General features: G+C 40.6%; 2 protein-coding genes across 2 annotated transcripts in view; one reads left to right on the forward strand and one right to left on the reverse strand.

Annotated features, from left to right (window-relative positions):
* Positions 1–765: 765 nt before the first annotated feature.
* On the reverse strand, positions 766–11,633 carry LOC141637641 (long chain acyl-CoA synthetase 7, peroxisomal-like). Its single transcript, XM_074447117.1, has 23 exons — positions 11,115–11,633; positions 8,096–8,156; positions 7,906–7,983; positions 7,742–7,813; positions 7,569–7,650; positions 6,798–6,903; positions 6,624–6,700; positions 5,879–5,923; positions 5,685–5,771; positions 5,218–5,307; positions 5,068–5,147; positions 4,903–4,996; positions 4,565–4,653; positions 4,396–4,484; positions 4,122–4,251; positions 3,888–4,006; positions 3,554–3,677; positions 2,335–2,421; positions 2,153–2,256; positions 1,987–2,072; positions 1,628–1,714; positions 1,461–1,547; positions 766–1,039 (listed from the first exon to the last, which is right to left on the reverse strand). The coding sequence occupies exons 1-23, from the start codon at positions 11,233–11,235 to the stop codon at positions 944–946; spliced, it is 2,091 nt and encodes a 696-aa protein (XP_074303218.1). The 5' UTR covers positions 11,236–11,633; the 3' UTR covers positions 766–943.
* Positions 11,634–12,399: 766 nt separating this feature from the next.
* LOC141637652 (cyclin-U1-1-like) overlaps positions 12,400–22,453 on the forward strand; it is a 29,939-nt gene continuing 19,885 nt past the window's right edge. Inside the window, exon 1 of the mRNA XM_074447126.1 lies at positions 12,400–12,684. The gene's annotated coding sequence lies outside the window, so the exon portion shown is untranslated. The remainder of the gene's footprint in view (positions 12,685–22,453) is intronic.

Genomic DNA, 22,453 nt, shown 5'->3' on the forward strand with positions numbered 1-22,453 from the left:
TGAATACGTTTACGCATGTATAACGCCCAACTTCCGAATGCAACACTTTTTTTTTTCCAAATTGAAGTTGTCGACGAGCAGTAGTTTGAAAAAAAATCTTCTAAATTCGAAAATACGAGTTACAGTCACTTTGGCATTTCGGTTTAAAAAAAAGTCAATGAAATAGACATCAGCTAAGAATATTATTCTTTTCAGCCTGAATACAGTACAATTGAAGCAACATCACTTGGTTCACCAAAATTAAACGCGACGTTAAGCTTAAAGCTCCATCACCTGATTAACATGCATGACATGTTGAAAGGCACCCGAAATAGACTCTTAATAGATAGTGCGTAACCTAATGTTTAAGTCAGAGGTATCATGACAATAGGTTACGGGTTCAAATTTCCCTCTCCCGTGTATTGTACTGGCCTGTGACAACTTCTGTACTCCCTTTATCTCGGAATATCAATAATCTTTTTTTATTTTTTTCTCGCCGGATGTAAAAAAGATCAGTAACTAGATAATATTAGAGCTGGAAGAGCTCATGAGACCTCTATTTAAAAGCAAAAAACCTAATCATCAGGGTGTTTTTACTAGTGTCATAAGATTTATTATAATTCATTCACCTTACTTGGCAATTTGGAAACTTTGTTTAGAATCATAACCAATCATTGTGAAATATTGAAAATAAACTATTACAATTAAAGCGGAAATTGTTCTATTTTAGTGCACTTCATATTTCACACTTTTTGATTTTTTTTTTTTTTTTCCGAGTCGTATGAACGAGATTATATGATCAAAACTACCTTCACCTGAATGAGATTATGAGTATCTGTATTCTATGGAGGCCTTGAGTTGTGATTGGCAAAAAACTCAGCTGTAAGAGACTATGATCAGCAGAGTTGCGCCATGACCCCCTTTGAATTATATATCTACAGCTTCCTGATCTTACTTTTGCCTATCACAACTTCTGACGTGCTGGGTCCATTTTTGAAAGAACTGCGTACATTCCGGCGATTGCTCTCTCAAAATAAACTTTCGCCTGAGGCCTCTTTATCTGAAACGTTGACCAACGATATGAACTTGGTCAGACAAGCACTTGCATGACACTCTCGAAAACCCAAAACATAGAATGGTGTGAATGAACCATGTTTTCACGGTAATATGAGCATAGTAGCATGTCTCGTGTGATCTTTGAATCAAATATTTAAATCCGGGTTGCATCACTGCTCCAAGAATCAAAACCACTTTGTAAAGGCTTTGAATGTCATTCCGACTACATTTTGGGATGGCAACAGCTGCACTATGGTGGATCTACTTAGATTAGTTGACGGTTCTTGAGATTGGATGGAGGCGACTGATACTCAAAATTAGGTTGCGCTCATTGATTCCGAGATCACGATTGAAACCAAGATCTAATACTACGAATAGATGAGCAAGCAAGGCACATAAAGAGAGTGAGGGAGGAAGAGAGGAACCTTAAATGTCGGGGTGAGGAGACCATTTTCAACAGTGAATGGTTCTGGCACCAACGTAACAGCTTTGACAAATTCAAATCCACGCAACTAAGCCAGTCATTAAGAAAAGTTAGAAAGAGATTTCAATTGTTCAAATTTAACAAAAAGTAAAAAAGGAAAGTATTTACCCTGGCCTCTCTTCCCACAGCATCCATCTCAGCTAAAACGGCTGCCTTTGCTCTTGGATGAATACACAGCTGACCTAAATCTTCATACTGTAATTCACATTACAATACGATGTAGCGAATAACTTGTCAAGTTTCCAGTCCAGGAAAACAAATAGGCTCTCATGACAACTGAAATTATGATTTGACCTAATGACACGCTATCTTCATAATCAATTTGGGTTCAATCGGATATATATTAGACGTGAAGTTGAGAATTACTTTCCACATCGGCCCTCCAGATGTGGAACTGTTGGATGATAATCCATAACAAAAAAAAGATGTCGTATAAAAAAAAAATAGAGGGAGTAATAAATTACTACCTTGACACTCTCTTCAACAGCCCAAGATTTCAATGCATCGGGATCCACAGAAATGACGGCTACCAAACACGAGTTGAAGCTGTCACCTGACCACAGTTTTAAGCTCAAGTTAAAACTAAAATATTTGAGTATGATGTAAAATCATTAGGGTCAAATTTAAGCCTACCGTATACAAAGCACTGTGCGACAAATTTACACTTTGCATAAACATTCTCAATTTTTTCTGGTGCTATGTATTCACCTTGTGCTAGTTTAAAGATATTCTTTTTCCTACAAGTAGAAAAACCCACAACTTCAACAAAGAACCAACGATTCGATGATGGCAGTATTCTTTTGAATGCAAGTCACCTGTCTATTATCTTAAGACGACCTCCAGGTAACCAAAGCCCTATATCTCCAGTGTGTAGCCAACCGTCATCATCAATTACTTCTCTCCTGGAACATAAATCAAGGGTTTAGTTAGTTACTAGGTTTGGTGCCCGGCTTCGCCCGGGCTACCTCTATTTACTGTTAAATTTTATTTTCAATGAAATAAACTATGTTGGAGTTGTTTAACTCACACGTTTACTATTAGTAATATATTTTTCTATGGCGTTTTTTGTTATTATGATTAAATGTAAAATTTATTTTCAAATTATGAGACACGTTCACTACCCCACTATTAATATTATCAGCTAGTCTTGCTATAGACGGATATATCCGTCTATAGCTAAAGACGGGTCAAATAGCTTGAAAGTGGTGACATTTGTGTCCCCCATCACCCCACTTGTTGTTTGTCCTATTAGGAATGTGGCATTGTATTTGGCTCGTCTTTAGTTATAGACGGATATGTGCCGTCTGTAATGAGATTAAAACATTCTTTGTTAATATCATTACGTTCACTACCCTCGTGGTTACTATTGTTTCTTTTAGTAATTCCTCTATTTTTTTTGTTAAATTAATTATTCCCGTTAATTTTATCCGACTTATATTTAAATAAATAAAATATTTTCTTGAGTCGATTGGTTATTTAATTGTTCATACTTTTTCTCATTGTTACCACCGTTACTTTCACTACATTCGTTGTTACCTTCACTACTCCCGCTGTCATTATTATAACTATCACTACTCCCACATTAATACCGTTAATTTTATTAATCTCGTTACTGCTACTATTACTTTTACTACATTTAATTTAATTTATAATTCTATAATGATACTAATTAATTCCATAAGTGGGGCATGTTAATTTTAAGGAAAATCACTATATTATTGTGTTTTCTAAATTTAATTACTTTAATTTAATGTAGTTTCCATAAATATTCTTCATCAAGACATCTTTATATTATACTTTTAACCAAAACTATATAATATTTACATTGAGGTCCCTTTATCAGGTCCATCACACGGTGCTATCGATTTAAAACTATATAGTATATTTAATTTGTATAAATTTCTTTAATTACATTGAAGTCCCTTGGTTTCTGGAATTAATATATAGTATTGATTGATTGATTGATTGATTGATATCACTATATTTCAGTCAAAAAGAAAAGAAAAAGAAAACAAAAGAAAGAAGATAAAATACGTCTGAACTTCATCTTTAAAGTAGCCTTTGAAAACGATGGGGCCTCGAACAGATATTTCACCACGAGGGTACGGCTGATCCTCGGAGGTGTAATTCATTTCGGGAACATCCACAAGTTTCACCTCTGAATTTGCAGAAAAGGAAAAATGTCAGCTTTAATCTTTTAACATGAAATCGAATACTTTATATATTGGTCCTCGGATGATGACTCGACCGAAACTGAGACAGTTTCTCACAACACACAGTATTTACAACTGTCAAAAAAAAATAATTCGAAGATAGTAGTTGTATAGGAGAAATTAATTGTCAATCACCAAAAGTCAAACGAACTCACCACAAGCAGGATTAGGACAACCAACATGACCCGACAAAAGGTCCCCCTCTTCCATTGAGGTAATTACACAGGAAGTCTCAGTCATTCCATATCCTTCAACCACTTGGCAGCCAAAGCACCTAGAGGCGAGAAATTCATATTTTTTGCAGCACACATTAGTACATTACTACTATCGTTGATTTTAGATAAAAATAAAATGGACATAAACTACATATCAGATCTCGATCAACTCACACTTTCAAAAAGTCCAAGACATCAGGCGATAATGGTGAAGCACCTGATCCCATGAAGCGAACCCTGCCACCTACCTTAGCCTTGATTTTATTGAAAACAAGCTTTTCCCAGATGGGCGACGGGTTCCTGCCTGGAGAAAAAAAAAATTCTAAACAAGTATTGGAAATAATACACTACCTACCTACAATAGATGGCCAACCATAAGTGAGTAGCAATTCCAATAACTTGAAATAATGAACCGGTGAAATGAAAATGAAGAACAAATATACATTACCATTCATGATGGCTTGTTTCTTTGAGTTATAAGCAACATTGAACAGTTTTTCCTTGAGGCCACCAGAGGTCTTGACAGCATTAATAATCCTAGAAGATGAAAGAATCTTAAAGTCATAAAGAGATTCCTAACCAATATAATGCTGAATGGTAGTTAACGATAATTTTACCCTGCATATATTCGGTTGTACAGACGAGGAACACTGCAGAAGATGGTAGGGCGTAACTCCAGCATATCATCCATCAATTTCAAGTTGTCCTATGAAACAGGATTGATGTATATTAGAATCCAGTAAAATGGCCACTGAACAATGTGCCACATTGCTTAACTAATGTGAGGTAGGAGATAGCCATTGTTGTTCTCATCAATGGTATCATAAAAAAACCCTTTTGCAAAGCCAAAGAGTAAGTCGATAAGAAGGTCACTGTTTCAGGAATACAATAAATAAAAAAGTACATAAATAAAGACTTACTACAATCATATGGTAAAATAACTCAAATCACCTACCCCCTGGTAAAAACCAACAGCAGAACCACAATAAACGGACACAATCTGGTTTGCCCTTTCATATATGTGCGCTAACGGAAGATAAGATATGTATCTGTGACATTTAGCATGTTAGAGAGCGTATACACAAATTCAGGACTGGTTATAATGGGTTAATTCACTTACACATCAGTGGGATAAAACTTGACAGGGATACTCATACCAGCAGTACTTGCAATTAAATTTCCATGCGTCAACACAACTCCCTTCAAAAGCAGACATATAAGCTTTCGGTATATCAAACTATGTCATTACTTTCAAATAGAAATTTTGTACCTTTGGTGTCCCCGTTGTGCCACTAGTATAGCATATTGTTGCAACGTCATCAGGTGTAGGAGGGCAGAAGGCCTGAAGACTTCTCTGGCCCTGGAATGATTAATTTATTAACACATATACCATGCCACAATGTAAATTCCACACCACTACCATTTTCTTACCTTTTCTTTTGGCACAAAGATCAAGGAGGTGAGGAAGGGACTGATTTTGGTGATTGTGTTTCGACGACAAATAAACCAAATTGTAAATTTTATGCAAGTGGCTCATCAGTTTACACAAGAAAATTACCCTCACAATAGAAAGGTAGGCACACAATGAGATACTCAAAATGGAATAGCTAAACAAATGACCGGGCAGAGGGAATATATACATAGAAGTATTACAGTCTTAAAGCCATGACGATCCTTGTGAATATTAGCCTCAGTTCACTTTCCAGACTCTAGATCAGCTAAGAACATTGGAGTTACCTGACTTAACAGCCTTGAATAAGATAGAAGCTTAACTCCTGATCCCCGAGGAAGCGAGGGCAAGTGTTCATCCACACCTCCAATAACCTACGCATAATACACAGTAAGAAAACTACACAATTCACAAGAAAACCACAATTACAACAGATTGACATCTACAATATAATGTCTTGTTAGGCCCTGTGAGAACGTACCACTATGACACGAACAGTAGGAATCTCCGACAGAAAGCTTAACAGCTGTGGTTTCCATGAATAGAGCACAAATTAATTTCAATAGAAGCAGAGAGATAGTACACTATGCTTCTAACATGCATATATATAGTACAAAGGATGAGAACAATAGATTGATTTACTTTACACTGCTTCCGCTACTTCAATATAATTATGATCTTTGGTATACAATAACAAAAATCTATGGTAATACTAATCCGGAAGAATAATAAAAACGTGAAATATGAATTGAAGCTGGCCAATATGCAAACGATGTCAATGTTTGAACAGAAATTAGGACACTAATATAAAAATCAAACTGATATGAACTTTGTTTGCAAAATGACAAGTAGAGTAGTTGATGGAAAATAACTTCTCTAAATGGGAGTGTTTATCAGTTCAAAGAAAATAGTGTTAAAATCACAAAAAACAGATAATCCTTAGCCTTATTTGCTTCATGTTTTTTCCCTTGTACATTATCCTCAAGATGCTCCGTTTTCTTCAAATTATTTTGTGAACTAAGCTGAACAGCATTTTTCTGAACTTTCGTTAAACTTTTTTTTTTTTTTTTTTTTTTTTTTTTGTGAAACCAAGCTTTACTTTTCTTGCATGAAGTAAAAGTAAGTTGAATAGAATATGCCCTGGATGAAACATAATTTGTAGTTATGTCGCTGGATCACATCTACAACCTTTAGTAAGAAATACAATGGGCAAAAGAAAAACTCACAGCATCCAATGTGTTTGGTACACAAAATATGGCTTGTATGTCAGCATGATTTACTATATATTTCACAGCATCTGGACCTGAAGCCAAAACAAACAAATTGCAAATTTCAGTTGGCTCTGATAAATATAGCAGGTATGTTACAAAAGAAGAAGCAAAAAGTAAAATAAAAAGTACCAAGTGTATCATATAAAGGAACTGAGATAAATGAATAAGCTGCGCAGGCATGATCCACAACCATCCATTCTGGTCTATTTATAAGATAAAGTCCAACACTCATTCCCTATCAGAAACACATGAATATATTTAAGACATGCAAAATATGATGAAATAGAATATAACCAGTAGATAATGTGAAGCTACAGACTTCACAGCTAAGATTTAGAAAGAATGGCTAATGAAATTTGATTTGAACGGAACACAAAGAAATCGTAAATACATCATATATTGTAGAACAGTCGTGGGGACTGTCAGTTTCCACTTTTCAGCCTTCCATCACCACTCTATCGCCCACTATATAATCTCCGGCTTAGTTTTATAAGGCGTGAGGTACACCAAAGGGGCGAGGGTTTGTGTCGACTAGCCAAAGGTACAAGCCTTTTGGCTTTTGGACATAAAGCACACTGATTTTGCAAACTAGATGTATTTTGGACATAACTTTTTGTGCAACAATATCATTTTTTAGATCTTAAAGACTTAAAGAGGGCTAACATGTGAAGAAGCAAAAGCTAGGGATAGCGAGGCAAAGCGAATGGCGTGATAAAGGAATATTAAGAACATGTATGAAAAGTGCATGATACTGTGCATTGCTAGCTGCGCCTTGTACATAAGACACACCTAAGGTGCCCCGGGGCATTTTGGGCTTTTGGCAACCTGGTGCTTAAGAACGCCTGAGGTACACTTTTTTAAACTAAGACCCTTGGGAAGAAAATAGAAGAATAGACTTACTTTAGAGAGCCCATAGTTCTGAAGAGCAGATCCTACAGCTGATCGAGCAGAGCTCACTTCACCATATGTAATCCATTTGTACCTTCAAGATCAGTAATTTACATGAGTATGAACAAAGCTTCTATGAAAAATGGTCATTAATGGGCTCACCCAGCTAAAGCACAGTGACATACTCTCCAACTGTTCCATCAACCCGCACTCGAGTCCCCAAGTACTTATTGTGTGGGAAATTTTCGATTGCATGTCTGCACAAATTTTGCACAACTTTAAAGATGTTAACAAGTTTACTGAAATAGATATACGACATCCTACGAATAAAGACTAGACAGAATCTCACACAAAGTTATCATGCAGTGTCCCAATCTCAGGATGGTTGGGGAATCTTGTAACCAGCTTCAGTGGTGACCGAGCAGACCTGCTCAGAAGTATGACAAAGCCAGGTGTTTCATAAAAAAGAAAAAAAAATGAATATGAAAACCAACAAAAACAGAAACACACACAGGAGGACTCAGCACTGGATAGCGAACCTGTATACGTTCCACTTCCCTGTCTGCAGCTTTTCAGGAAGGACTACACTATATCTGTAACCTACAAAATGTCAGATCTCATTTCAATTTGACCAAGTCCTTCGAAAGGAGTTATGACATTTTGCCGAGCATAGTCATGATAACATAAATTGTCTCTAAAAGTGCAAGGACACATGTTACCTTAGTCCGAAAGACACACAACTTCCTCCAAACATAGTCATAAAAAAGAGAAATTACAAATTGCCCTGAACTATGTTACTTTGACTGTTCGTTTTAGTGACTAACTTGTCTCCCACACGATACTCGGGGATATTGATATGGATTACCTATATGACCTTATCACTGACATTTCGCCTCCAAGGGCCTACAAGGGAAGCCTACATAATAAAAGAAGAGGGAGGAATTGAGTATGGTATTTAATTATTTTAAGTCTTGTTTTTCAAACATCACTCATGTTTCACTTTAAAAAAACAAAAAAAATATTAGAACTGTACTTTTGTTTCAAAAACGTGTTGACCACTCGTCGTCATTTAGAATAGAATCCATGCGTCTAAATAATTGAGTCATGTTGAGTCAAACGGTTGGAGATGTACTCGTGTCAAACTCTTGTACCCATACTATTAAATCTCGGTTAAAGACATGCTCTTGGTATTGGTTGCAGTGGCTTAATTTCACTAAATCGGCCAAGATCGCCTTAAAATGCGGTGAAATGCTGTAGCGGTAAACTCAAAAACCTTGATAACTCAACAATTCGAATGACATAGCCCTGAAAATATTTGTGGATTCCGCCCAGGAGGACACCCAAAGCAACTTCCTATTATTATTTTGTACTTATTAGCACTTGTTTTGGAGAAACTCAACAACTAAGCCAGGGTACATCCACTGCTTCTCATCCAGTCAACCGATGTCAATGGCAACGTGCCTATGTCACTTCAACATTTGACTTTGATTGAGTGTCGTGTATCTAACACTCTGACCTTCAAACACGGCATGAAACATTTTCACAAAATAGTTGTGTCCTTGACATTGTGCAATAGTAGCCTGTGCAGTTGCTAATATATGACAAGCATCTATCCTTCCTAAAACTACAGTTGAGCTAAAAACTCATACATTAGAACTGTTTGAAGGAATTTTAAACTTCCGAATGACAGTCTTTATAGACTTCAAACAAACAAAAGAAGCAGCCCCGCTCTACAAACAATCCATATGTGGTTATCAAAAAGAATGATCTACAAGAGTGAAATTAAATCCCCGAAGAACTCTCTCTCCCAAATTCACACGTACCTCGGTATCAGACAAATTTATTGTTTCCAAGATAGATATCAGGCATGGGAGTTCATCTATCTCCCATTCATAAGGAGTATTCTAAAATGAAGTTCATACGATTTCCCCTCACGACAACAAATGGCGCAAACTGGTACAGTGGAAGGAACCACTAGTGTGAGGAAATTAAAGAAACATACCTCACCTTTCTAGTTATCTTTACACATTAGGATCCCAACAGAAGGCCAAAACTGACAATTATACTATCAATAATCCCAATCAAGTACTGCCTCCCATTCACTGGAATCATACTATTTGAATAAAATACTCCTCACATATATACATCAAATGGTATGATTCCAGACTTCCAGTGAATGGGAGGGAGTATATGACATGATCAAATGAGATGGCTCCGTAAATTTTTCATAATTTGAGTTTCTCTCTGCTTCTGAGCGCATCACATCAGAAGTTTTGCTTCTCAAACCATTGCACAAAAAGCTTAAGCCATTGCTTGAATATTTGGGTTTCTATTAATACTTTCTTTGGTCTCCTGAACCAAGGTCAAAGCTGAATGAAGCTCCCAGTAAAATGCAACTCATAAACCACCAAAGTTCAAAATTATCCTCCCGAGATGCCCTATGTTCCTTGATTGCTTACATATTTTTCCAACAAAAGGATTTCCAATGTTGTCATTGATTCTTTGTTAAGTTCAATAGGACATCACAGTTCAGACTTCATGGTGAGGGCACAATTTTGCACCTCCAACTGTCTAACTCTAAATGATAGACTGATAGTCGGTGAGAATCTCCCATGATACGGAGAAATCGGTTTAAAATTATCGCGTACCAAAACTCGTCCACATCAAGTATTAACAATTGTGAAACACAAAAAAAATTAAAATAAAAATCAACCAAAGCTACTATTACAACTATTGTCCAAATAAACTGAGGGGATTTTCAGGCAAAATTCCATTTGACATTAAAGCTGGTTTTTCAAAATACACAAATAAAAGCATTTATGGAGGGAATAAAAGAACTTTTCTACTCCTAGGTCCCATCAGTATCTAACATTGTCAAACACCTTAAACTCAACACACATCCTATAACTTGGAAATCTTGAAAATCACCAACAAAACCCAGAAAAGGTAACTCCAACAAAGCATGACTGAAGAACCCAAAATTCTCAAATCCAATTTAGGTCATTTGGGACCAACAATCAATGCAGTACTACATTACATTACATTACATCCCCCCTTTCATTTTCTCAAGTAATTAATTGTTCACATGGAGATCAAACCACACCCATAATACATCACTTACCCACTTCCTCTTGCACAAATAATAATGTAAGGCGACCTTACACAAGTACATTGTAAGATCACTTAATTTGATATTTACTTTTCCACTAATAGTGATCATAATTTCTTACTTATTAAAACCGCCTCACATAAGACTAACTACTTGACTAAAGTGGGACCTGAATCATCCTACTCCATCAATCCAACACACTATTGTCCATCGTCAATTGTTTACCTTTCTATACAAGGAATATTTTGGTAATTTGATCACCCACATGACCTATTGTCCACTTGTCATTCAATAACAACACTCACAAATGGCCTCTTCACCTTTTCTTGACTTTGTGCCAAAACCAAAGGTAGATAAATGACCGTGACGGAGAGAGTAACTCACTCACTTATACAAATATTATAGAACACATAGTATATATGATAAGATATTTCTGAAAAAATAGTTACCTTGATACAATTCAGCAGAAGTTTGATTTCTGAAAATGATGGAGTTATGATCTTCATCTTCTTCATTAAGAAGAAGATGGTTTTGAATAGCTCTTAAACGACGTTGAGCAGAAGACTCCATTGATTTAATCTGCTTAAAGTTGTATGGCAAATGAATGAAAGATTCAAACTTTCTGAAATAAAAATTGATGGGTTTGAATGGTTTGATTAATAAAAAATGAAGAAGAAATTGTTTTTGTGTTTGGGATCAAATTAAACAGATTGAATATAAAATCAAGGGTCAAATTGTGTGTGCACGAAAATGTGTAAGAGATTATAATGCCAAACATTTGGAAATAAGTACGACGACACAAGTATTTGAAGATGGATAAAACGAAAGATATATATACATACATACATACATACATACATACATACATACATACATACGGAGGGAGTATAAATGTATAATGCGTAGTTGCGTCTAATACCACCTCCCGTCTTTTTATTGTTCCGAAAAAAAAGGAAACTACATCATCTACTTGTTGTTAATTCAGTTCAGTCAATATATGTACTCCCTCTGTCCCGCTCATTTGTTGTCCTTTTTTATTTTGGGGTGTCTCAGTCAATTGTTGTCCTTTTTATTTTAAGAATGAACTTGATGAGTAATTTGATCACTAACACTCAATTTATTCCACTTGTCATTTAGTAATTGACCTTCTCCTCTTTCCTTGGTCTTTGTGCCAAAACCAAAGGACAACAAATGACCGGGACGGAGGGAGTATTTTTTTTTTGACAAGGGAACCCGGCAGTCATCATCTTTAATATGCATTGGGTAAATCCCAAGATATATGTGATAGCCTACAAACCATTTATATCAGATTAGTCACTCTGGAGTGACATGCTCGAAGTCTAGAAAGAACTCAAGTAGTCGGGTCATAAATACTTCACTAAATTGCTCTTAAGAATTTCACCGAAGTTTTAACAACTTAATTTCATGAGCTCATTCAATTAGTTTCAGTTCAAAATAGAAGCTCCTAAATCAAAGGAATCAAGAATTATAAAAACTTAATTTCTTAGCTAGTAAAGGATGTAAAATTCAAAAATATATTTTATTCAAATTCTAAGCCAAAAATCTTATTTAAAAAATTAAAGTTCAAATATATGTAGCAAAAATTAGTAATCGCGGAGTACTATATATGAGTATTGTTTTGGTAGGATTAGAGTTAGGTTAGAAGTGAGTTATGTGTGATGCGAGTTAGTGCCTTTAATGAGCCTTTGTTTAACAACTTTGTCCGAATTTGTTATGGAGAATTTAAAGAGTGGGAAAATGGTATGATGTCATTAGTTAAAATTGATGTAATTTGTGCCTATCAAGTACCAATATACTCCGTACTTGATCATTATAAAGTTTTGGTAGTCTTTTATGGCAAACATTGACCCTCGGAAAATATTTAGATGAGGTATGTTCTTCTAGTTTGTTTATCTTCTAACAATAATTTAAATAATTTTAGCAAAATGTGATCACTTTTGGATAAATAGTGGCTACTTTGTGCTAAATAGTGACTCCTTTGAAAAAACTGGTCATTTTGTAGTTGTTCCGGGTGTAATTCCGAATCAGTTATTTGTTACCACTCGTGGCTTGTAGAATGACGTCCTTGATTGAATCCTCCTTTCGGTCTCCTGAAACAATGAACAAACTGAGGGCTCGGCTTTGACCGAGCGTACTCACTCCGACGCTCAAGTCAGTGGACTTAAAGAGATAAGTTGTTGTTACTTGGCGAAGTATATTTTGTAGAGAGATAAGGAAGATATTACCAGATGAATAGTGATTCTTAGGTTAAATTCTGGATCCTCTCCTCAATAAGGGTTGAGGAGTATTTATAGACTTTCACCTTTTGTCACGTAGTGGCCAAGTGGCCAAGTGGCTAGCAGGTGGAAAGACTGATCTACCCTCGGCCGAGGGACCCATGGCAGGCCGGCGGGCCCTGTTGACTCGCCGTCGAGGGGTCTTGGATATGAGTACGCGGATATGTGCCCTACCGGCAAGTCACCGTGGCCGGACATAGGTGACAGCCGCTGTGTTGCGTCGGTTAGGCTGTCTAAGTCGTTGACTTGCTGTGGATATCTTTGACCTTACTCAATATGTTGACTTGGTCAGCGGGTGCAGAATATGTCCCATCAATTTGCCCCCAGCGTAGTCTATGCCGTGGTATGGACCTTCGATGAGTGTTGAGCGTATTCTGCGCAAGTTGAAATTTTTCTGCCCCGGCTTCTTCTACCTCGGCTTGGTTCTGCTTAGGCCGTACAATATCCCCCCTCCACATGGATGTGTAATGGACATCAGATGTGGAAAAGAAAGTGGCGCTGGCCGAGACCGAGGTTGTGAGTGCCGTGTGCTTTTGATTGCCCCCAGTCGGTGCTGCCAAGCTTGGTTGAATCAGCGGGCCGTTTGGCAAGTAGACACCAAGGGGTGTGTTGAAGAAGATACGTCGATTGGCATTCTGTCAAGGAGCGTGTTGAAGAAATTTTGTAACTGTTTGTCGATTGACCTTCCATGGTTGCATGCTTGACATGTGTCTCGTTGTTGATTGGTTGACGCTTCGTGGGCTTTGCCCTGATTGGTCGGATTGAGTGGGCTTTGGCCTATAAATAGGAGAGTTAGCCCCTGAATTTGGCCTTCCAAATTCATTTTCTCAAAAAATTTCTTCTTTCTAGCCCTCTTTGACGAAACTTCTCTCTAGCTTTCAGAATCGTTACGCCGGCGTAGCACTTTTTCTTCAAGGTAAACAAACAAATTTTCAACTTTTAATTGTTAAGTTTTTGTTGTGAACATGTCTTCACGATGCCGGTCCTAGTAACCGTGGCCGGGGGTTCCCCGTCGCGTCTTGATGAGGAGGAGATACTAGACGCCATCCCGATAAGGTCCGGGGGCCCTAGGTCTCCTTCTCCTGAAGTTGATCCTAAAGCTCTGGAGGATTGGGAGGATGATGATGATGTTGATGATGACGGTGATTTTGACGGTGATGATGTTGGAAGGACTCGTCCTAATGAGGGGAGGCAGTACATCATGGATCACGGCGACGCCTGTAAGGTCTGCCCTGACCGTGCTTGGACCCATAAGTTCGCCAGTTGTTCCGGCGAAACACTTTTCGAGGGCCATTTCTACTTCGGGCAGGGGATACAAAATTGTTATCCCGAGGAGGGTCGGGCCGTCTGTTGCCCTCCCCGGGTTGCACCGGCGATACATCCGGCACTGGAGTACGGGCTCCGGTTTCCGCTGAATGAATACGTTATGGCCATCATTAGAGCCATGAACGTTGCCGTGGCCCAACTGCACCCGTTGGCCATTAGGACTATAGTCGGCTTTGTGTGGCTCTGCCTTTTCAAGGGGGAGGTCCCGACGGTGAACTTATTCCGCCGGATTCATCACCTTCGCCGTCGGCCCGGGTCGCGTTGGGTGGTACAAGGCGTGCGGACGGAGCCGGGTTACGTCTCCGTTGATAAGCTTTCTTCCTGCAAGGACCGGAAAGATCGGTGGGTGTACGTTGAGGTTAGGATGACTATCCCCCGCCCCGGTCCTTCCAAAGACCAAGTCAATTTGCGGTGCGAGAGTAAGGCGGAGCATGATAAATGGGTCACCCGGAGTAAGCTTAAGATGGACGCCTTTGACAAGGTCCTTCTTAACGCGGATGAGAAGCGGCGATGAGGTCATTTGAGGTGGGGAATGATGGGTTGTCGAAGGGATGGATTCCTCCGACGCAGATCATTCTCCGTGATGCGCCGTCTCGCACACGTCGGCCTCATACCGGCCCTCGAACGGGGTGAGTGGGGTCGGTGTGAGGCCCATCTCTGATTTTAATGTTTTTGTTATTTGAACTTTGATTTATTTCTTTCACTTGATCGTTGCTTCGTTTCCTTTGCGAGACCATTTTGGCCCCGACTGTCGTAGGATATCCTTAGGAGAATGGGGCTTGCCAAGGACAAGTCGATTGTTGATACGCATCCTAAGGCCCTGGCTCGTGATCGCGAACGCCGCCGAATGATCTCATGGATCAGCAACGAAGGGCTTAAATGTGGCGGCGGCCAGGCAAAGGTTCCGGTAACATGCCGCGCCGAACGCGGAAAACAAAGTCTTCGGCGGCGACGGCGCCGACATCGTTCCACCGCCACTCCCTTGATCGAAAAGGAGACGGTGGAGGTCGTTGATATTACCGCCGAGGAGGTGGTCACCTTGGCGATGGAAACTCTCTTCCGCAAGAGGAAAGAGCCTACGCGCCGCCGATGCCTCTCGCTACGGATGCTACCGCCGCCGGCGAAGAAATGCGACCTCCGACCAAGAAGGCCAAGCATGGTACAGATCTATCCCGTGGCTCAGACTTAGCCGGTTCATTAGGCGTTCTCGATGACAGGCTCTGGTATGTCCATGTATGTTGACACGGATGCTTTAATTGAATTTTTGTAGATCAACCGCCGTCGTGATCTCACCGGGCACGCTTTTGAACGGCGTCGAGAAGAAAATCGCGCAGCAAGTGGTCAAGATGCCACCGTTGTCACCTCCTTCCCGAAGCCTACCCCCTTACAGATTAAGTCGGAGGGCCTAAGTTTGGCCAGGTTCTTTGTCGGTGGCCGATACGGCCGGTGCTCTTATTGTGGAGCAAGAGAAAGCCATTGTCGAAGCCGCCCACACTCGAGCGGCTCAGCTTGAACTCGACACTCGCGAACAAGGAAGCCGAGAGGGCCAAAGCCGAGGTCAAGAGGCAGTCCGCGCCGAGAGAAAACTTAGGGAGGACGCTGAAAAAGGCGGTCCTCGCCGAGAGAGCTAAGGCCGAGGCCGCGGCGGTGAAGTTGCTAAGCCGCCGGGAGGGCGTGACCACCTTCGTAAAGTCGCCGACTTTAATGCTAAGCGAGAGGGAAGAATGGAGGTCCGGTTTCGTGCCCAGTGGGAAGGTGGTCCGGAATAAGGATGTTATCATCGCCGCAGGGAGGAGGACATTGAGACGCTCCAACGTGAGATCCTCCCTAACATGTGCGCCAACACGGACCGGCCGAGGAAGCCGTCGGGGAAGTGATTGGGAGCTCTTTCCTCTTGATGGCTCCTTTCCGTGGCTAAAATTTGACGAGATGCTTGATGACAAGCTTGAAGCTAAGGAGAAGGCCGCGGAGGAGAAGGCCAAAGAGGAGTTCAGGGTGAAGAAGGAGGAAGAGGAGGCCGCGGAGAAGGCGGCCCTTGCTGAGAAGGCTAAGGCGACCAAGGAAGAAGCTGAGAGGATGAAGGCAGCTGAGGCTGCTGAGGCTGAGGCTGCCAAGAAAGCTGAGGCTGAGGCTGAGGCTGCCAAGAAAGCTGAGGCTGCCAAGACAGCTTCTGGGTCGCCCACCAAAGACGATGGCAAGCAGCAACAGGCATAGGGAGACGGGCGGTCGTCACCAGGCTCACCCGGCATCTCGGATAGCTTCAGCTGTTCGGGGGCCAATTATTAAGTCTTTCCTCCCTGCCATCTTTTGGCGCTTCAAATGATATGTCTGTAACCTTTTGCTTTTCTTTTCCTTGTATTTTGTAAAACTTTGGTAGGTTGTGTTTTGGCTTATCCCTATGGGGACGGCCGTCGTCTGTATTCTTCTTACTTGTAATCATTTTTTTAATAAAGCTTGTTTATTGGCCCCCGGCTTGGCCGGGTTTTGATCACAATCCTTCACTTGTCTTCTTGCGTTATTAATTGAGCGCTTTTTCGTTTTTACCTTCTACCGCCAAGGCTAGAATGCGTATCTCAACCGTGCTTAACGTCTTTTTCTTTAAACATGTTAGCATGTTGGTCGCTTCCTCTTTCACTCTCGGCCTGGCCGAGGCGTCGATTTTGCGTTTCCAACCGCCGTTGTAAACATGTTAGCGTATCGACCGTTGTGTCCCCCCGCCAGGCCTTCGGTAGGCCGAGGCGGCTAGAGGTTACGGCTCGACAGCGTTCGTATCTGTAGACATATTGATCGCTTCCTCTCGCCAGCCTTCGGTTGGCCGAGGCGGCTAGAATTGCGTCTCAACCGTACTTATACGTTCCTAAGGCATGTTGGTCGATTTCGCGAGTATCAATCGCTACCGGGTAGTGATCATGCGGTGGCGTCTACTTCTTGGGGTGAGTGCCCGGCTTGGGCCGTGGCGTCTACCTCGATATGACTACGGAGGGGATAAACACTTTGATGGAAAAATTGGGTGATTTTTCATTAGATATAAACATGCGTTGGGGTGCCAACAATTGTTTTGGACACCTCCGCCGCTACACAAAGTATTTCCTGAGATTGTCAGTGTTCCAATGGCTCATCAAAGGCACACCCTCTATGTCGGCCAGCCGGTATGTACCCGGCCTCATTTCTTCAACCACTTTGTAGGGACCCTCCCAGTTGGCCGTTAGTTTACCATGAATGTTTCCTTTGTTGGTGGCGGCCGACTTTCTTAGGACTAGATCCCCTACTTTCAAATCCCTCTTGTGGACTCTCCGGTTGTAGGCTCTTCTCATTCGGTTTTGGTATACTGCCAAGTTGAGGCGTGCTGTATCTCGGCTTTCTTCGACCAGGTCTAGGGAGGTTCTTAAACCTTCCTCATTTTCAACCGGGTTAAAGGTGGCCGTTCTGAATGTCGGCACCGTTGCTTCAATTGGCAGGACTGCTTCGGACCCGTAGACTAAGTGGAATGGACTGTACCCCGTTGCCTCTTTCTCCGTGGTTCGCAGGGACCACAGGACGCCGGGTAGTTCATAGGCCCATCTTCCCTTTAGGTCTTTGATATAGGGATTTGCCGTCACTTCCCAATCAAAAACAATTTATAAAACCAAATAAAAGTAGTATTTATTCGGGTGTCGAACACGAAGATGGCGGGGGTTAGATACTTGGTTTGTTTAAGTCTTTAGTTTAGTCAAACAAAATAAGATGTTGATTAATTAAAAACTAAGATGCAACAAGGAATAAAATTTAAACTAAATGAAATTGCTTTTAACTAATAAGGGAAGGCTAAGGTCTTTGGGTTCATAAAGGGTAATTAGGGGGAAAAACAAGGTCTAACAAGAAAAGGGTAATAATGGTGGTCAAGGGTTTAAGACTAATTTCTTAGTCACCTTAAGCTCCTCAATAAGTTGTCACTTGATCGAGATGAACTAGCTACAAATAAAGCATAAAGACTACCCAATAGCATGAGCACCAAGACGGACCGAATGCATCAAAGAGATGTTCTAACTTTCATTAAAACTAATCTATAAACACTTCTATAACCATCTAATAGCACAATGCACCAAGGTAAGCCAAACATGTTAATAAAATGTCCAATTTTCATTGAGGCATTTCCACAAACACTTCAAATGCATTAAGAGTAGAAACCACATAATCACCCAATTCAAAAGGTTAACAACCCAAATTCATCCCCTTAATTACCCAAATCCCCCCATGACCTTAGATAAGACTACTCACACATGTTCATGGGTGAGAATTCAACAATAAATTGCAACAAAACACAAGTAAACATTATAAACATGATAAAGATTACTACTTTAGATGAATAATGATAAAACAACATAAGAAATGTAAACAAATGAAAATAATGTAAACAAAAGATGAGAATTGTACCAAGAAAGAGGAAAGTAACAATCTTGGATAATAATGGAAGAATGAATTTCTTCTAATCTTCAAATACCACCCAAAATACTAATTGTATACTAATGAGAGATGAAGAACTTGCATAAATAAAAGAAGAATTAAACTAATAATTAAAGAAAGATTGCAAATTTTATTGAATGAAAATAAGAAAGGAAATATTAGGGTTCTTGAGTTACAATATTTTAGAGGAGAGGATGAACTAATCTAATTTTCTATCTAATTCTAATTTCTATTCTAATTCTTGGTAGTGTCTAATGTCTAATGTGTAATATGAGGTGTCCTTATATACTAATTTATTAATTAATAATACTACTAATTACTAATAATAATAATAATAATAATAATAATAACAAAACTAATCCTAAAGATAATAATAATCCTAAGGCTTTCGACACAATACAAGTCTTCAAACAAAAACAAGGACAACGCAGCGTTGGGAGCCTCTCGGTTAACCGCCGCCGGCGAGGTTATTCTAGTAGCGAGAGCATGAAGAAATCAAGCGGGGTGTGTGTTATGCCGGAGGGCCGACTGCCGGGGCACCGGTAGAGGGAACAAAATTGATGCGAGATTGTTGATTGTGATGTTGCGTGCCGGTTGCCCGGCTGCCGGTGTGGGTAGTCGACTGCCGGGGTACCGGCAGGGGACTCGAAGCTTCAATTTAGCTCGGTTTCGAGCTAGAGTTTATAGATGCGTGAATTTGATGGTGGTAATGGGGGGTTGTTAATGGTGATGCGAGGTCGATAATGAAGGTTAATGGTGGACGAGTGAATGAAGGATGGATGGTGGCTTGATTTGTGTTTGTTGTCGGATTTCTGGGTCGAGGATTGAATTGATTGATAATGGTGATGAAGGTTGTTGTTGAGTTGGTGATGGTGCGATTTTGGTTCGTTGGTGTATGAAGTGCTGGTGATGATAAGAAATGGAGGGAGGATGTCGTTGCTGTTGACACAGGTGACGGGTTTACTGCTCAATTGTGGTGAGAGCGAGGTAGATGACGGGTTTTCGGCGAAAATGGAGCAGGTAAGTAATGGTGGAGGTAATTGTGGTGGAAAAATGGTGTGAATGATGGACGGGAAACATGCGGGTTTGCAGGTGAATTGTTGATGGGGGGAGGTTGAAGAAGGGAATGGAAATGGTGGTTGATTGATGTAGTCGGGTTCGGAACTGAGCTGTGTTTGCGGGTTCACTGCTGGGTTGTTCGAAGGTGTAGGTGGTCTGATTTGGTGGTGAATGAAGGACGATGAAGGCGATGGTGCGGATGAATGATGCAGGGGATGGTGTTGACTGTTGAGTTGATGATAATGGTGAAAGGTCAAAGGTTGACCTTTATTTACTCTCCTCTTTGACTTATAGCTTTGACTCGTCTCACTTCAATTTTCGCCTTGCTTTCCGTCTTACCTATATAATATTAATAAAGTAATTATAAAACTAATATTATATAAAAATCACAATTAATTATTAATTATAACTAAAACGACTAATTATTATAAATTAGTAAATAAATGAGCTATTTAATCAATTAAGCATACAAAATCGAGTCGGAATAAAGGATTAAATATGAGGTAAAAGACACTAAAATTATACTTATCAAATCTCCCCACACTTAAACTTTACTCGTCCTCGAGTAAGCTCATTTAAACTAAACCGAGACCCATAATATAAATGACTAGCTAATCTAATAATATCCGATGAAAGGCAATTAACGGGCCTTCTCCGTCCCTTCAACTCACAACAAAACACAATGAGGTATGCATTCCGATGCAAGGCAAGTGGGGGCTTGCGGAAAACTTTGATGCAATCATTCAATTAAGCACAAGCCAACATATATGATGCATCACAAAAAGTCAAACCACTTTCCTCATCTAAGCGGCCGTTTTGTTTTGAAAGATTAAAGGTTTCGGTCGGGAGATACCGTCTCATAGTCTCAACGAGGTGCCAACTCCCTAAACGTGGCACAAGCAACCCAAATATGTTCACAAAAGCCAAAGAAACACATTCTAAGGCGGGAAAAGGGGAAGCAAGGCTAGTCCTCCAAGAATGACACGACACGCGCAAGATTCAACCAAAAGAGACCCATGGCTAAGGGGACTTAGACCATCGACAACCTCACGGATTTCACTCGTCACTCATTTAAAGACCGGGTGTTTTTGTACAAAAAGTAGCCAAACACTCTCCTACTACGACTCGTGAGAACGTGTCCGCAATCTAATGTGTAAAACAGTCCTATGTCCAAATGAGATGCAAAATGTAACAATGCGCAAGCCATGAAATAAGGGTTGTAATGGGGCTAAGGAGTAGGACGGAACGGGATTGGTGCAAGCACCGTTTGGATATGTGGAGTTCAAATCAAGAATTATCGACACATCACATCCCTTTCTTATTGCAACACATGAGACACGTCTATGCCCTAACATAGCATGGATCACCAAAACTATGCAAAAATTGCATAAACCCAACTCAAATTGGAAAAACTTTGAAAGTACTCCTCTTATTTCAACAAATGGTAACGTCTACACCCTAACAAAGACTCGGTTTCTCAAGTCTTGCAAAAATTGTGTAAACCCGACTCATTTTTTTTTTTTTTTGAGGGGAAAACCCGAAGGTTTAATGCATTAACGATAAATCAAACAAAACAGCATTGTTCGCGATCGGTGGCAGAGACTCTAACCACTCAACTCTACCGATCACCCTAGGAAAAACATGAGCTAAAGCGTGTGCTACGGAATTGTTTAATCGACTAGTATGCGACCAAACCAGAGAAATAAACGAATTACTAAAATCTAAAATATCAGCAATGACTAACGACAAAATACTTCGTCCCTTAGCTTTCCTCTTGAGCGCCTCAATGACTTGTAGACAATCGCTCTCGAGAATGACCATCGAGTGACCTCTTCCCAATGCTTCCCGTACTCCTTCAAGAATGGCAACAGCTTCAGCGACTTGCGGCTCCCAGCAATGTTCCTGCGTACAAGACAAACCCCATAGAACCCGACCAGACGCATCTCGGCAAACCACTCCAAGGCTAACTCCTTCACCCTCTTTGACCCCCGCATCCACGTTGATCTTCACGACACCATCAGGTGGAGCCCTCCACCCCTCCACTCCCTCCCGCACTACTCCTCTCCCTCTAACGGCCTGATGAACTCGCTGCCCGAAACCCCCTCCATCGATTTCATCCATAACATCCGTCACTCTTCTCACCACCATCTCATGGCTCACCAAAGTGTCGTCAAAGACCACCCTATTGTGATGCTCCCAAATAGCCCAGCATCCCACCATCAACAAAGCCTGCTCCCTCCCCCCAAACTCCCTCCACTTAGCCTCAATCCAATCCCGAATCCCCCCTTCATTGTCATCCTCATCGTCCCTTATCCCAAGCCCCTCCCAAACCCGCTTTGCAAAGGCACAATCTTTGAATAAATGGACACTAGTTTCGCAATAAAAATGACAAAAAGAACAAGGAGAAATTTCACCTCGAACTCGAGACGCTATATTCGCCCTTGTTGCCAAGGCTTCGCTGCACAGCTGCCAAAAGAAAAGCTTCACACGAGGCCACACCGGGACTTTCCAGAGCCTATTCCACAGCCACTTCTCCCGTTCCCAATTCGAAGCTCCTCCCATTTCTAAGTCATCCTTTTCCCCAGCCAAACGCCTGTAAGCAGACCTCACCGAGTACACACCATCCTTCTCGTCACTCCAAAACCACTCGTCTCTCGGTCTAT

The sequence above is a fragment of the Silene latifolia genome, unplaced genomic scaffold (assembly GCF_048544455.1).
Source record: "Silene latifolia isolate original U9 population unplaced genomic scaffold, ASM4854445v1 scaffold_124, whole genome shotgun sequence".
NCBI lineage: Eukaryota > Viridiplantae > Streptophyta > Magnoliopsida > Caryophyllales > Caryophyllaceae > Silene > Silene latifolia.